This window comes from Paramormyrops kingsleyae, chromosome 4 (genome assembly GCF_048594095.1).
Source record: "Paramormyrops kingsleyae isolate MSU_618 chromosome 4, PKINGS_0.4, whole genome shotgun sequence".
Taxonomy (NCBI): Eukaryota; Metazoa; Chordata; class Actinopteri; order Osteoglossiformes; family Mormyridae; genus Paramormyrops; species Paramormyrops kingsleyae.
This window is the reverse complement of record NC_132800.1, coordinates 31,513,751-31,528,121: the sequence shown is the minus strand read 5'-3', so window position 1 is coordinate 31,528,121 and position 14,371 is coordinate 31,513,751. Positions and strand designations below refer to the sequence as shown.

The 14,371-nt window shown below is 48.6% G+C and overlaps 1 protein-coding gene across 5 annotated transcripts in view; it reads left to right on the top strand.

Moving 5' to 3' along the window:
- The window catches only part of cdh24b (cadherin 24, type 2b), an 85,102-nt gene that overhangs the window by 28,921 nt on the left and 41,810 nt on the right, over positions 1-14,371 (top strand). For all 5 annotated transcript variants that reach the window (XM_023832640.2, XM_023832641.2, XM_023832642.2 and 2 more), the window contains exon 2: positions 2,546-4,158. In XM_023832640.2, coding sequence (XP_023688408.2) covers positions 2,725-4,158 — 1,434 coding nt within the window. In that variant the 5' untranslated portion in view covers positions 2,546-2,724. The remainder of the gene's footprint in view (positions 1-2,545; positions 4,159-14,371) is intronic.

The window sequence follows — 14,371 nt, the reverse complement described above, 5'->3', positions numbered from 1 at the left end:
TGGAAGACGGCATTCAGTTTTATTTTTTTTTGGAGTCGAGCTCTGCGGGAGATTCCGGCTGCCTGCGCCAACTTCCTGCTCTTCCACTCCCTCCCACGGTTCCTTAAAACAATTCCCTCCCCCTGCGTTGATTTTTGCTGATTTGCCCTTCACTCCGAAGGCATCGTTTACGCTTTTGAGATGGGCGAAGACAGAATGCAAAGAAGTTAAAAGAAAGTTTCGTACGGTAGTGGGGAACAGCACGTCCGCAAGGAAGGAAGAATGGAAAAGTAGGGAAGTGAGGGATGAGTGAGCGTAATTAAAATTTTCAGTCTCGTTAGGTTGGGTGACAGCCCTCAACGCTTTGGGCTCTTAGATCGATGGCGGAGATCGGCCTCAAATGCTAACGAACCAAATCGTTTGGGTCCCAGTCAGGAAGAGAAAAATTAATTAAGATATTTATGCCTCCAATTAATCAGTTCAGTAAGAAACTTTCAGCGTCTGTCAACTCACTGCAGACAAAACGTGAAAATGTTTGGTTCCCGTCAGTGGAGACGATCATTCCTTCAGTTGGAATGGCAGTTGATTGTTTACAGATGCTCAGCATCCTGCTCTCTTCCTCGTCACTCTGCCTACACCCACGCTCACCGTTCCACTGGGGGGGGGGGGGGGTGTTATTCTCTCCTCGTTGACTCATGTTCCTAAGATTGTACTTGGAGGAACGCCGTGGTAATTTCTAAGAGTGTCTGGACACTGAAGAGCTTGCTGTCAGGTGTGGGTCAGGAAATGTATCCCAAACACCAGCAAGACAAACAGAACAGTAGAGAGGTACTCTGTAGGTGTTTTATTTCATGGGGGTCAGGGATATATAGAGGGGCAGGGCCACAGGGCCACTGGCCCCAACTAAAACCTGATTGGCCCTCATAGTGCCCCCTCCCCTGTCAGTAATCGATTAAAAAAAGTGTCATTGGCTAATGATAAGGCCTCTCTGTATGGCCCTTCCTATGCCCCCCCCCCCTCAAATAATGTCCTTGAAGCTCCTCGTGGCGGGGGTGGGGGGATTAAACAGTAGAATGACAGTGTGGAAGGTTGAAGTGTTTCCAGCAATTTTGAATTTGTGAATCAAACTGTGGGACAGCAGAAGAGCTGAGATACAACAGCTGTGGGTTTAGTTAGGTGCCCTAACATCCCCTCAACCGATTACCCATCTTGTGGTCCGAATTGATTGGCAAATTGGTGTTCAAAGAGTGCAGCACAGGAGGGGATCAAGGTAACAGAGGGAGCAAAGCCGTTTGGGCCCCCCCCCCACCATCCAGTCCCTTTAGCTAAGTGGTGCAGCAGAAGGAGTGGAGGAGAGTTGAGGACCCATTTTAAAAATAAAGCAATATTGTCAGTACAAGTGCTTGAAGAGGAGAGAATAGATATGAGGAAAAAAAGGGGGAGGTTGAGACTACAGGGAAGATAGAGACGGGGACTTGGGAGAAGGATGGGAACTAGAGAGAGATGGAGGGACAGGAGAGAGGCAGGGAATAAAGAGGAAGGCAAGGACAGGAGAGAGAGACGGGGACTGAAGAGAGAGGCAAGGACAGGAGAGAGGCAGGGACTAAAGAGGAAGGCAAGGACAGGAGAGAGAGACGGGGACTGAAGAGAGAGGCAAGGACAGGAGAGAGGCAGGGACTAAAGAGGAAGGCAAGGACAGGAGAGAGAGACGGGGACTGAAGAGAGAGGCAAGGATATGAGAGAGATTCCAGGAGAGATGTGGATAAATGAGAGAGATGGGGACAAGCCAGCGAGACATTGACAGGCGAGAAAGAGATGGGGACAAGCCAGAGAGATGGGGATAGGTGATGCAGTTAGCAGAGGCAGAGTAATGGGTCAGGGAACTGAGACAGTGAGAGAGAGAGGGTGTCCACCAGGAGTAATCAGGCCTACAGCAGTTCTCAGGTCTCTGCATGACACCTCAGACAGAACATCCCCACACCAGTCACTGGTCCACAATAGAGCCTAGATGGGCTTCTAGAACACATATCTGAATGTCTACATGATGCTGAGACAAGGCTCTACATGGTGCGCACTGAAGAATCAAAACCATTAAACGCTTCTGGTTGACTTACTGGGGTGCTAAACTCAACCCGTGCCAGCTACAGGCTAGTTACTTACATGCTGGGTGTTGTTGTCCACCATAGCCCACTTACAGTCACCCTGAAATACCTCTGGATGCATGCAAACAGTACAGTTCCAGTGAGCTTCCAACTGAATCCACACAGGACACCCCCAATAAGGGTCCAACTGACTAACTCGGTAAAAGCATAACCCAAAACCATGAACACTATAGGATGTAAGCAGAGGAGAAACTTTCCTACAGAAGTTACCACTGATGACTGACTCTGGGATTCATATGAAAAATTACTGCTGTTGGATCCTTGAGGCCCTCATTGGATTTTGTGGTCCAATCTGTTGATGAATGTCTTAGGATCTCCCTGTATGTCTTGCACCATTGCTGCTCATTTAATTAAGGATTTGCAGTGAAAGTTGTACTAATTGTGTTTTTCTTCTGTTCTCGCAGGCTGTTCAGTCCCCGATGGGGGAGTAACGGAGAAGGGAAGGAAAACAAGACAGGACAGCTCTTAGGCTTAAGACGGGAGAATGAAGAAATCAAGAGAACAAATATTTTGCCTTGATTGTGAGTCTCACCACATCTGTCATTTTAACTAACTTTTCAAACGAAAGCCCCTGCCAGTCATCATGGGAAACCGAGTCATGCTCCTATTGGCTACCCTCTGCATGTGGGCGGTCCTTATGGGAGAGGTCTCCGTCAAGGTGATCAGGAGAAGAGGGTTGGGTGCTTATGCTGCAGCCAATGGAGAAAAGCTGGCAGTCAGCCAACGGGATTCAGGTCTTGACAAGACGACACCTCTGCTGGCGAAGCTCATGGGTTTCCTTCCACATGATCTTGGCGTTGATACTAAGTTGGCTTCTCATCCAAGAACAACTCAGAGCAACTCTGTGACTCCAGTGTCAGGTGGAAAAGAAATCCAGACTCATACAGATAAGTCTAAATCTGTTTCAAAATGGGAGGGGAGGTTGGTTTGTAACCCTAATTTAACCGTTGCCGTGTCCATGGATGTTGGATCCAATTTGAGCTCAAAAGAAACGAGGAACAACACAAAAAGTCCTGAGTTAAAAACCAAAGAAGAGAGAGTAGAGAAGAGCCATGTGTTACATCACAGAGTGGACCTTAGTCTTCTTTCCAATAAAACCAGACTCAAGCCACTCATTAAATCGAGGCCGAAAGCAGATCCAGAGGTTCAAACTGCAGCAGCTCAGGGAAGAGGAGTTTTGTTGAATTCACCCAGAGTATCAAACCTGACACAGACCCGCGGTCCTCAGAAACCTGGGCCGAAAGTGAACTCAGAGCCGATTTCAATCACACAGCTACAGAAAGGGAGTGTCGAGGGTGTGGTCCCTTTTGGAAGGAGCAGGAAGCTAGATCTGGTTGGTACAAATCGCAGCCAATTAGCAGCCAGCGTTTCTACAGGGAAAGCTCAAGAAAGACCTGCCTCTCTGGGTTTGCCCAGTGTGAGAGATCAAACTGCACACCCACCTAGCCTAGTCGCGAATCTCGATAAGGGTGTCGATAAGGGTGTCGCTGAGTGGCATGACAAACATTTTACTGTTCGCACCACGCTAATGGGCCAAAGCAGGGGGCTTCCTGATACCGAGAGAAGCCCGTTTATTGAAAACGTAGATTCAATTATCCAAGATGGCGAGTCCAACCTATTCCAAATGGGAACCACTCTTCAGTCAGGATTATCTTTGGAACCAAGAGCAGAGAAATATCTGAGTCAGAAAAGCAGCACCAGCGATGTTCACACAGATGGACAAGAAGCAGCCTCTTCTCCAAACCATGGGGTACAACCAGACATCAGCCACATCCTAAAACTCCGACCGGATCCCATCCCAGACCAGTCCGTCCATGGGGAGAAGGCATACAGCGGGGTCACGTCCGATTCTGGGCCAGGCGACGATGAGGGGGGCTTGGTGTTCCAGGAGGCGGAGTCTGGGGCAAGGAGCCAGGAGGTGGAGGAGACCCGGTCACGGAGCAGACGTAGCTGGATCTGGAATCAGTTCTTTGTAATCGAGGAGTACAGCGGCCCTGAACCCGTGCTCATTGGACGAGTGAGTAATTCCTCTTTATTAATATGGGAAGTGGTCATGTGACCACAATCTGTCACTGCTGACTAATTACTCCTAATTATTAATGCGGCGTCAGCTCTAAGCCCAGCTGCAGGCTACTGTACAAAGGAAATTCTATTTTTAAGTGTGTAGTGCTTTAAGAAATATTTATACTGTTATATTTTGATCTATGTTGTATTTCTTAGGAATACTCATACGGGGAGGGGGGGCTTCTGTAAATAAAACCTTAAACCCTATATTTGCTTAGCCTGACATCTTTTGCCCAGCACAGATCCACTGCTGCGCTAATGTAATTGTTCTACATTAATGGAAAATGTACCCAGTGTTTTCAAAAACACATCCGTTTCTGGGTAAAAGGCCTGACCTCGGGCTGTACCTTAGGTAGCAGGAGTGCACCGTCACGCGGTGGAGGATTAGCGTGGGTGGGTCCTGCGATAGAGAGCATGGAAAACGAAAAAAAAAAGTGATGCGGTTCTGTGTACCTCAGCCTCGGGCCACGCTCTCAGGCATGAGCCCTGGGGGGTGCCGGTGGGAAAGTGATGGGGGGGGGGGGATTGACTGAAGGCTGGGGGATCGAGCCAGCAGCACATAAACCTGTCAGAGATCATGCCAGCAGTAACCTCACACCTACTGGTAGTCAGAGCACGTAGAGGGCAGCACAGTGACCTTGCCTAGTGAGCGTCTGGCCAGACGGCTCACGCCAGAGCCAGCTACGGCAGTCGGCAGGGAGCGGGAGAGCCAGGGCAGGGGCAACGCTGCCGGGCCGGTTTTGCAGTCAGCTGTGAGCTGAGTTGGCCCAGCATCCCTGCTTCCCGTCTCAGAGACAGGCTGGAGGTGACGTCTCTGCGAGTGGCGTCAAGATACTTCACGCTACGCCAACTGGGTCACCTGGGTTCCATCACGGCAGGGCCCCCGGTCCGCTCCAGACGGACGCCGTGTGGCTCCAGTGACCCCGTCGACTCGGTCGCGGGTCGCTGCTGCTGTTTTAACGCCTCTGTGCTCGCGTAACAGGTGAGCAGGCGACAGATGTCCCTGACAGAGGTTCTGACTGGGTGTATTGCCAAAACTTGATTGGCACAGGGCGCAGGGAGTGGGGAGGGGGCTACTGTGAAGCCTCGAGACAGGATGACAGGGTCTTGGGGAAGTCCCAGCGTCCTGTCACAGGGAGACAGACGCGCACATATGTTTGCGTACATGCAGAAACACGTAGATACACACACACACCCACGGAACAGTCTTCAAAACATTGTCGCTGGGTGGGGGGGGTGACAGAGTGGAGAGAGAGAGAGAGAGCGACAAAGGGAGACAGGCAGACGAGAAGAATAGAGCAAGAGAAGAGCAGATATATATCGCAATCAGGGAAAGCGAATGGGGGGAAAAATCTAACACAAAGAGGAGAGACGGGGAGAGGAGCCACGTCAAAGAAAGAGCGAGGAAACGGCTGACAAGATTGAGATTAAAATAAAGGGGTCACAGGAAAAGATGAGAGCAAGTGCCGGGTGAAAAATAACCAAAAGACAACAAGGCTTGGCAGGAGGCAGCGTGCCACAGACAGCGGAGCACCACGCACCTGCTGAGGCGGGGATTCTCAGGCCTGATTGCGGATTTTTCAAATGGTTCTGCAGAGTCACTCTTCCTGTCTCGCGGTGAGGAGTGTTATAAACAGCACGAACAACTTAGTTGGCGGGGATGGCAGGGGTCGGGGGGGGGGATATGTGGGATATTTGTGGGTGCCAGACAGATGGGAATCGGAACAAAGGGGACCCGGTAACAGAGAGAGGAAGAGGACAGGCCTGGAGTGAGGGGCCTGGGACCGACTAAGCAGAGCCGTCAATATTACTCTGGAAGTGAGAAAAGAGAGAGAGAGAGAGCAGGAGGAGGGAGGGAGGGAGAGAGAGAGTGAACAAGAGGGAGCGTGTGGTCAAATGCCATTTTATTACAAACCCCTGAGGAAAGGAAATTCAATGCTTTTGTGTTTAGTGTGGGAGCTGAATTGCTGAGCGATATATATATAGAGAGAGAGCAACCCCCCCACCCCCCACCAAGGCTCTCTCTGCAGCTCCTCTCCACACCCCCCCCCACACCCCACCTCTTGTATGCAGTCATTTTGGTTGATTCATCAAGCCAGCAAAGTTGACCTGTCACACATACCTAAATTCTGTGTTCAGGCGTCATGACCATAAAAACCCCTCCTTCCAGGGGTAACAACATAAAATACCCCCCCTTCTAAATACTAAGAGAAATCAACCTGTGTAAAATGCCCCCAGTGCCACCCCATATTACATTAAATTCCTGTCCATCCAAAGGTAAAGGTATAAATGGGTTTTGTACATATCGCGTGGTTAAGTAATACTTGAATGTTTTTAAACATAATATGTAAATGAAACTTAAAATTGCGTCAAAATGACATTACTACAAGTTAAATTCTTACTTATTCATTTGTAATCTCAATGTGCAGTTACTCATGGCTTGCTCCTTACACACATCAAGTGTAGCTAAAGTAAAGTTTTGGCAGCAGAAATGTAAGCGGAATAAGTCAAAATATAAAAACATGGGACTGAATGTCTATTCAGACAAAATTAACACTAAAGCTGATGAAAAAAATGTAATTTCAGCGCAAAACTGATGTTTTATTAATCAGTTCACTTTGAATTTTTTACTAAATTTTGGCCTCCAGATGAACAGCAATTTGGACATACTGTAAGGAGGTGGTGCTGGGCTCCAGCAGGGTGCGATTTGGACATAAGGAGGTGGAGCTGGGCTCCAGCAGGGTGCGATTTGGACATAAGGAGGTGGAGCTGGGCTCCACCAGTGTGCGATTTGGCCATAAGGAGGTGGAGCTGGGCTCCACCAGTGTGCGATTTGGACATAAGGAGGTGGAGCTGGGCTCCAGCAGGGTGCGATTTGGACATAAGGAGGTGGAACTGGGCTCCAGCAGGGTGCGATTTGGACATAAGGAGGTGGAGCTGGGCTCCCCCAGTGTGCGATTTGGCCATAAGGAGGTGGAGCTGGGCTCCAGCAGTGTGCGATTTGGACATAAGGAGGTGGAGCTGGGCTCCAGCAGTGTGCGATTTGGATATAAGGAGGTGGAGCTGGGCTCCAGCAGTGTGCGATTTGGATATAAGGAGGTGGAGCTGGGCTCTTGTGGGCTCCCTCAATATTTAAAACTTTGGTTGTAGCTAGTGTTCCCCACCCGCCCAGACTCCACAGGGAGCTGAAGGATTCCACATGAGAGCTGTGGGTACACAGCATCCCCCCCCCCCGACACTGTGGAGCAGCCAACCCCCCCTTGCCCTTTCAGACGACCTGCCAACGGTGAAGCCAGCTCTGCCCTTTCCCGCCGCCGAGGCCGCGGTTCTTAAAGAGCCACACCGCGCATCTGTGACGGCGACGGCGAGGGGAAATGCCAGCGGACCCCCCACTTCACACATCAAGCTGTGTGATAATCAACAACAAGGATTTACATTTTTGGGGCAGAGCTGTGGTCTCATAAATAATGCATAATAATGACTTTGCATAATAAGAGCAAATATGAAACAGTTCATCATGATAATGACTAATGATAAAAATGAATAATGAATGTTAGCAGGCTTCTCTGTGACTAGTGGAGCCTTGGGATTTGAGCATCAGATCCCAGTTGCCGAGGGTCAGCGGAGAGAAACGGAGATTCACCTCTAGTGGGCAAGGGGCACGGTGTGATTGGTAAATGCGGCTGGACTTTGCAGGCCATGGTGGTGGGTCGAGGAGGTCGCCAAATTATGACTTGTGACATGCAGCGATTTTCAAGTAGTGTGGTTCTTCAAGAGGCTACAAATGGGCACCTGGATCTGGGAATTGGAAGCAAGACAAGGGCATTATGCAGGAAGTAGCAGATTGTGGTACCGATAGAGGCAGATGCTGGTTACCTCGCAGACTGTGGTACACAAACAGGCAGATGTTTGGTTACTGAGCAGATTTTGGTACAGATACAAGCAGATGCTGGTTACCTAGCAGATTGTAATACAGATACAGGTAGATGCTGGTTACCTAGCCGATTGTAATACAGATACAGGTAGATGCTGGTTACCTAGCAGATTGTAATACAGATACAGGCAGATGCTGGTTACTGAGCAGGTTGTAATACAGATACAGGCAGATGCTGGTTACTGAGCAGACTGCTATACAGATACAGGCAGATGCTGGTTACTGAGCAGATTGTAATACAGATACAGGTAGATGCTGGTTACCTAGCAGATTGTAATACAGATACAGGCAGATGCTGGTTACTGAGCAGATTGTAATACAGATACAGGCAGATGCTGGTTACTGAGCAGATTGTAATACAGATACAGGCAGATGCTGGTTACTGAGCAGATTGTAATACAGATACAGGCAGATGCTGGTTACTGAGCAGATTGTAATACAGATACAGGCAGATGCTGGTTACTGAGCAGATTGTAATACAGATACAGGCAGATGCTGGTTACCTAGCAGATTGTAATACAGATACAGGCAGATGCTGGTTACTGAGCAGATTGTAATACAGATACAGGCAGATGCTGGTTACCTAGCAGATTGTAATACAGATACAGGCAGATGCTGGTTACTGAGCAGATTGTAATACAGATACAGGCAGATGCTGGTTACTGAGCAGATTGTAATACAGATACAGGCAGATGCTGGTTACTGAGCAGATTGTAATACAGATACAGGTAGATGCTGGTTACTGAGCAGATTGTAATACAGATACAGGTAGATGCTGGTTACTGAGCAGATTGTAATACAGATACAGGCAGATGCTGGTTACTGAGCAGATTGTAATACAGATACAGGCAGATGCTGGTTACTGAGCAGATTGTAATACAGATACAGGCAGATGCTGGTTACTGAGCAGATTGTAATACAGATACAGGCAGATGCTGGTTACTGAGCAGATTGTAATACAGATACAGGTAGATGCTGGTTACTGAGCAGATTGTAATACAGATACAGGTAGATGCTGGTTACTGAGCAGATTGTAATACAGATACAGGTAGATGCTGGTTACCTAGCAGATTGTAATACAGATACAGGTAGATGCTGGTTACCTAGCAGATTGTAATACAGATACAGGCAGATGCTGGTTACTGAGCAGATTGTAATACAGATACAGGCAGATGCTGGTTACTGAGCAGATTGTAATACAGATACAGGCAGATGCTGGTTACTGAGCAGATTGTAATACAGATACAGGCAGATGCTGGTTACTGAGCAGATTGTAATACAGATACAGGCAGATGCTGGTTACTGAGCAGATTGTAATACAGATACAGGCAGATGCTGGTTACTGAGCAGATTGTAATACAGATACAGGTAGATGCTGGTTACTGAGCAGATTGTAATACAGATACAGGTAGATGCTGGTTACCTAGCAGATTGTAATACAGATACAGGTAGATGCTGGTTACCTAGCAGATTGTAATACAGATACAGGCAGATGCTGGTTACTGAGCAGATTGTAATACAGATACAGGTAGATGCTGGTTACCTAGCAGATTGTAATACAGATACAGGTAGATGCTGGTTACCTAGCAGATTGTAATACAGATACAGGCAGATGCTGGTTACTGAGCAGATTGTAATACAGATACAGGCAGATGCTGGTTACTGAGCAGACTGCTATACAGATACAGGCATATTCTGGTTACCGAGCGACTGTGGTACAGGCAGACACATCGACTGCACTGCAGAGATTAGTATTGCAGGGAGTTTCCATTGCAGTCGTAATTAGCTCTGATCCAGTCAAATTGGATCTGGTCTTCATAATGGCTCTGATGCATTGTGTTGCAGTAGAACCCAATCCAGATTGTGGTTTTTGTATTAGATCCCTTTTGGCATCACGGAATTAAATTTGTTTTCCCTACGATTCTGCGGGGGTCTGTGGCACAGGCTAGTGGGTTTTGGCTTTTCTGTGAGGGTTCTGACGGAGCCTCAGGGCTGGTGACTGTGTGTTGTGGTTCTCCTGGTGCTGGAGCTATAATCACATTGCATATCTGTGTCTCCAGGCTTCAAATGCTTCCCTTAACTTCCCCAACTCCTTCTCTCCCTCCCCCCCTCCGACAGGTGACTTACCACCCCCCCCCCCCCCATGAGTCCATCATCCGCACTCCGTGATCCTCCGCATGAATACCCTCTCAGCACATTGTCACCGTGCCCCAAATGGGATTCCTCTAAATGCATATAGCCCCCCCACACTTACCCGCAGTGACGCCGCGACTGCTCTGTCCCATGGGACTCAGCCTGGTCAGGGCCCATGGCTCCCCACTCGTTGGCAGCCGTTCGTCACACCAGTCACCAAAGCCCGCGAGGTCTTGGTCGTTCAATCTTGTGTTGTTCGTGTCAGGTGGGGGGGGGGGGGTGGCAGTGTTGGTGGTGGACCAAATTTTATAGCCTGAGCTAAAATGATCATGGGGCTGAGGGCAGTAGTGTCATTACCAGGAAGGTGTGGGGGGTAAGGAAGGACCGTGCAGCCTTGGGCTCTGCTGCTGTGGAAATCTGACTGGGGTTGTGAGGTCAGAACCTGGGGGCCCAGACCAACTGCGACCTTTGGGAGGGGGAGAAGTTAAACAGGAGAGCTGGAATGGACCCCACGTGGAGCTGCCCCCCCCCCATCAGTGAATCAACCACTCAGGAGCGGCGGTTAAGAACACAGACGACATGCCTGAAAAGCTGCTGGCTCCGTCCTTCATTTAGGCTACAGCGCTGGCGAAGAACGCCACCCCCCCCTTGATTTATGATCGATGGTCTCACCGAGTATATGAAATGCGAATCATGGAAGAGATTCTGAGGCCGACGCCAAATGTATTTTTTTTTCCCCCCCCGCTTTGTGATTTATGGTGTCGCCCAAAACGTGGAATTGAGTGTATGAGTGTGTGGTATTCAGGTGATTTAGAGGCTGAATCGCAGACCGAGCACAGGGAGAATCTCACGTTCGATATATGACGTTCCCAACCCAAGCGGCACAGATACTACTTTAAAAAACACGAGGTCACTGGATCTATAGTCAAATGTCAAGAAAACAGGCTGGAGAAGGCCAGACAGTCCTTATCATATAAATACATTAAAATAAGCAATATAACAGGGACAAGGAGAGATTCCAGGATTTGTCTAAGGCACAAAAAAAGAACCATCAACATTTTCTCCCCCCCCATAGTAAAGTTTCCCCAATGGGGGGTACAGGATGTGCAGGGTTGGAGTGAGATTTTCAATTAAGTCTGCACACCAATTCACACGCATTTACATGTATGTAATAGGTTTGTTACCTTGTAAATAGTCAGTAGGGTTTTCAAACTACCCAAATGCGTTTGTTGTAGCTAATTTTAGGTTTATAATGGAATAATATAATGGGTAACAGATGCGTGAGAGTGGCAACCCTGAATGTATACAGAAACGGGACAAAGTGCTAAATGGCTTTAGAATGTTTTTTTTATGGGGGCTGAAGAACAATCGGGGGTCTGAAGGGCCCCCAAAAGTGGTCTAGCAGGTTGTCCTACAGATGACAGCAGTTGTGCTTTTTAGGGTGGGGCGGTGGGTGGGGCGGTGGATATGTGGGAGTGTGGTTCCTCTTCCGGTTTTCCAGCCTTGTCTGTGTCGGGCTCTCAGAGAGTTGACATCTCTAAATTGCCTGCAGTTTGCAGGCTGTGTTCGTGTGCCCCGTGATGGATTACCACCAGTATCCGGGTGGCTCTGGTCTCCTGCCTGTGCTCCAGACTCACTGTGACCCCGTACTGGATGAGCGCTTATTGATGACGTACGTAATTAACGCTCTACTGCGCTATGCTCTGCAGTGAAATGTGGTGTCCGACTCCATGGTGAAGCACTGCAGTGTTTCTGCATTTAGCTCTAATATCCGCTGCTCTTGCCCCCGCAGACACACTCACCTTAACGTCTGATAAATTTGGGATCCCCTAAATGCTGCAGATTCGACACGATCGAGGGAACGCCGGTGCACGCGGTGCCGCTTAACGCAAGCCCTCATCTTATGCGTTACCCTGTGCAACATTAAGAGGAGCGTGTCACATTCACTAATTTCGGGCACTGCTAATGCACGGTTTAATTACTGCAAATTAACAGCTTGTAATTTTATTAAAAACAGGTAATTTGGGGTCAAGTGAATAATAACCCACGCTTTACGACTGAAGCCCACCTCTCCACAGCAGAATACATTGTATACTGCATACATTTATGCAACTTATCTTCCCTGATTTTGCATGTAATAGATAGTTGTTGGCTTGAAATTCGCCTCCATCTTTCTGTGTGGAGTTTGCATCTGACAGGTGGTTGTGGATTTGGATCCCACCTTCACCTTTCTGTGTGTCATTTTCAGGTAACAAGTGGTTGTGGTTTTGAATCCCATCCCCTTTTATGTGAGGTTTGCATGTAATGGATGGTCAGGGGTTTGAATCCCACCCTTATTTTTCTGTGTTGAGTTTGCATGTAACGGGTGGTTGTGGGTTTGAATCCCGCTTCTGTCGTTCTCTGTGGAGTTTGCATGGTATTCCTGATTGTACACCCTGCCATAGACTAGCATACAGTTCAGAGTGTCTCTCGCTATATGCCATGTACATCCTGAGATAGGTTCTAGGCCCCCAGTGCTACATTGTGTCACAGATTACGGAAGATGAATTATGGAGAGGCCTCTTACCTGATATTTCCTGTGTACTACATAGCATGTGGCACACTTTCCTCAGTATGTTTAGGGTTCTTCGGTTGAACCCATATAGGTTTTGCATGGGGGTGTGATGAAAGCTTAGAGCCAACGCGTATGCAGGGTCTCATTAGAGCTTGCTGGGCCTTTGTTCCTGAAGGGCGTGTAGCGCCCTGCTTGTATAACATCGAGATGAAGAACGTTCCGACAGAGCCGCAAGCAGGAGGGAATCGAGAAGTATTGCAGAGTCCCCCCCCCCCCCCCCCCAAGCCCACCTCTCAGCCACAAAGCCGGTCCTTCTTCGTATCCTCTCCTTAGATCGTTACTGCGGTAACGAGGCGGCTGGCATCATTAAAAGGCATCATTACGGCCCATCGTTATTAAGCCGGTCGTTCGAGCACCGTGGCCTTTGCCAGCCGATCCCATCAAAGGCCGACAGCCCCTCAGACGCACCGTGTGGGTCGCGCCGTCACCCTGGCAACCCTGGACATCCCAGGCTGCGCACGGGATGAAGGACAGCACCAAAGTTGGCCTCACGCTGCCAAAGACCCTGCCTCGTTACCATGACAGTGTTTCCTCACGGGGATTGCATTAGCACAGCATCCGGCAATGATAGCAGTGGGATGGGGGGTTTGAGGGGGGGTCAGGCGCTGAAAAAGAGGTCAAGATTTTTTGCTAGACACCCCAGTTGCTGTGTTTGCCTCTAGATCTATGGCTTCCTCTGAATCGTCTCCAAGACTGCGGATCATGACGCCTTGGCGCACGCGTCGAATCACGGGAGAAAAAGATCTCCTTGGGCTGTGACCAATTTTAAATTATAAAACAAAAATATGTATAAAAATTCTTCCGAGTGTTTTGCTTCCATCCATCAAACGTAGTCTTCGGCTGTGAATTTGAAATGTCACACTGTGCTAAATCCAGTTTAAGACCCGTTGAACCACCCAGCAGATTTTAATCATGAGGGAAATCTGACAGGCACTTTTTTTGCCTGTTTATTTAGGCACGTAGATTGTTAAGCTTCAGACTGTTATAGAGCTAGAATTAGTAGATTTGTTGTACCCTTCTGGGCTTAATGGGCATATGGATCTAGGTCATAGCTGTATAGTGTACTGGATAAGTCTGGTGTTACATTGAATCTGTTTGTTGAAATTCAAGGTGACGTTCTCTGAATATCAGTTACCGTTTTTTTGTAATTGCGTCTAAGCTGCATAAATGAAATGAGCTCAGTGTTACGTGTATAGAAGGCCTGTTACATGCAATAGCAAATCTGCTGTATATGTGAAGGTTCCGGGTAATACCCACCCTTTTTGGCTATGTTTTTACCGTGTTTCACATCCTGTCATGTTTCCTGCAAGCCAGACAGCTCCCCCGCCCAATCGGGCCCCCCCCCCCCTCCCCGCCTCCCTGACCTGAGCTGTAACAAAAAGGAGTGTTAATATTCCATGTCTGTTCTGGAGGAGGCCCAGCACAGCGCTGGGACAGCAGTGAAAAAATCTCTCCCCGTCGGGCGCCCTGCTTGAGAGCACATCG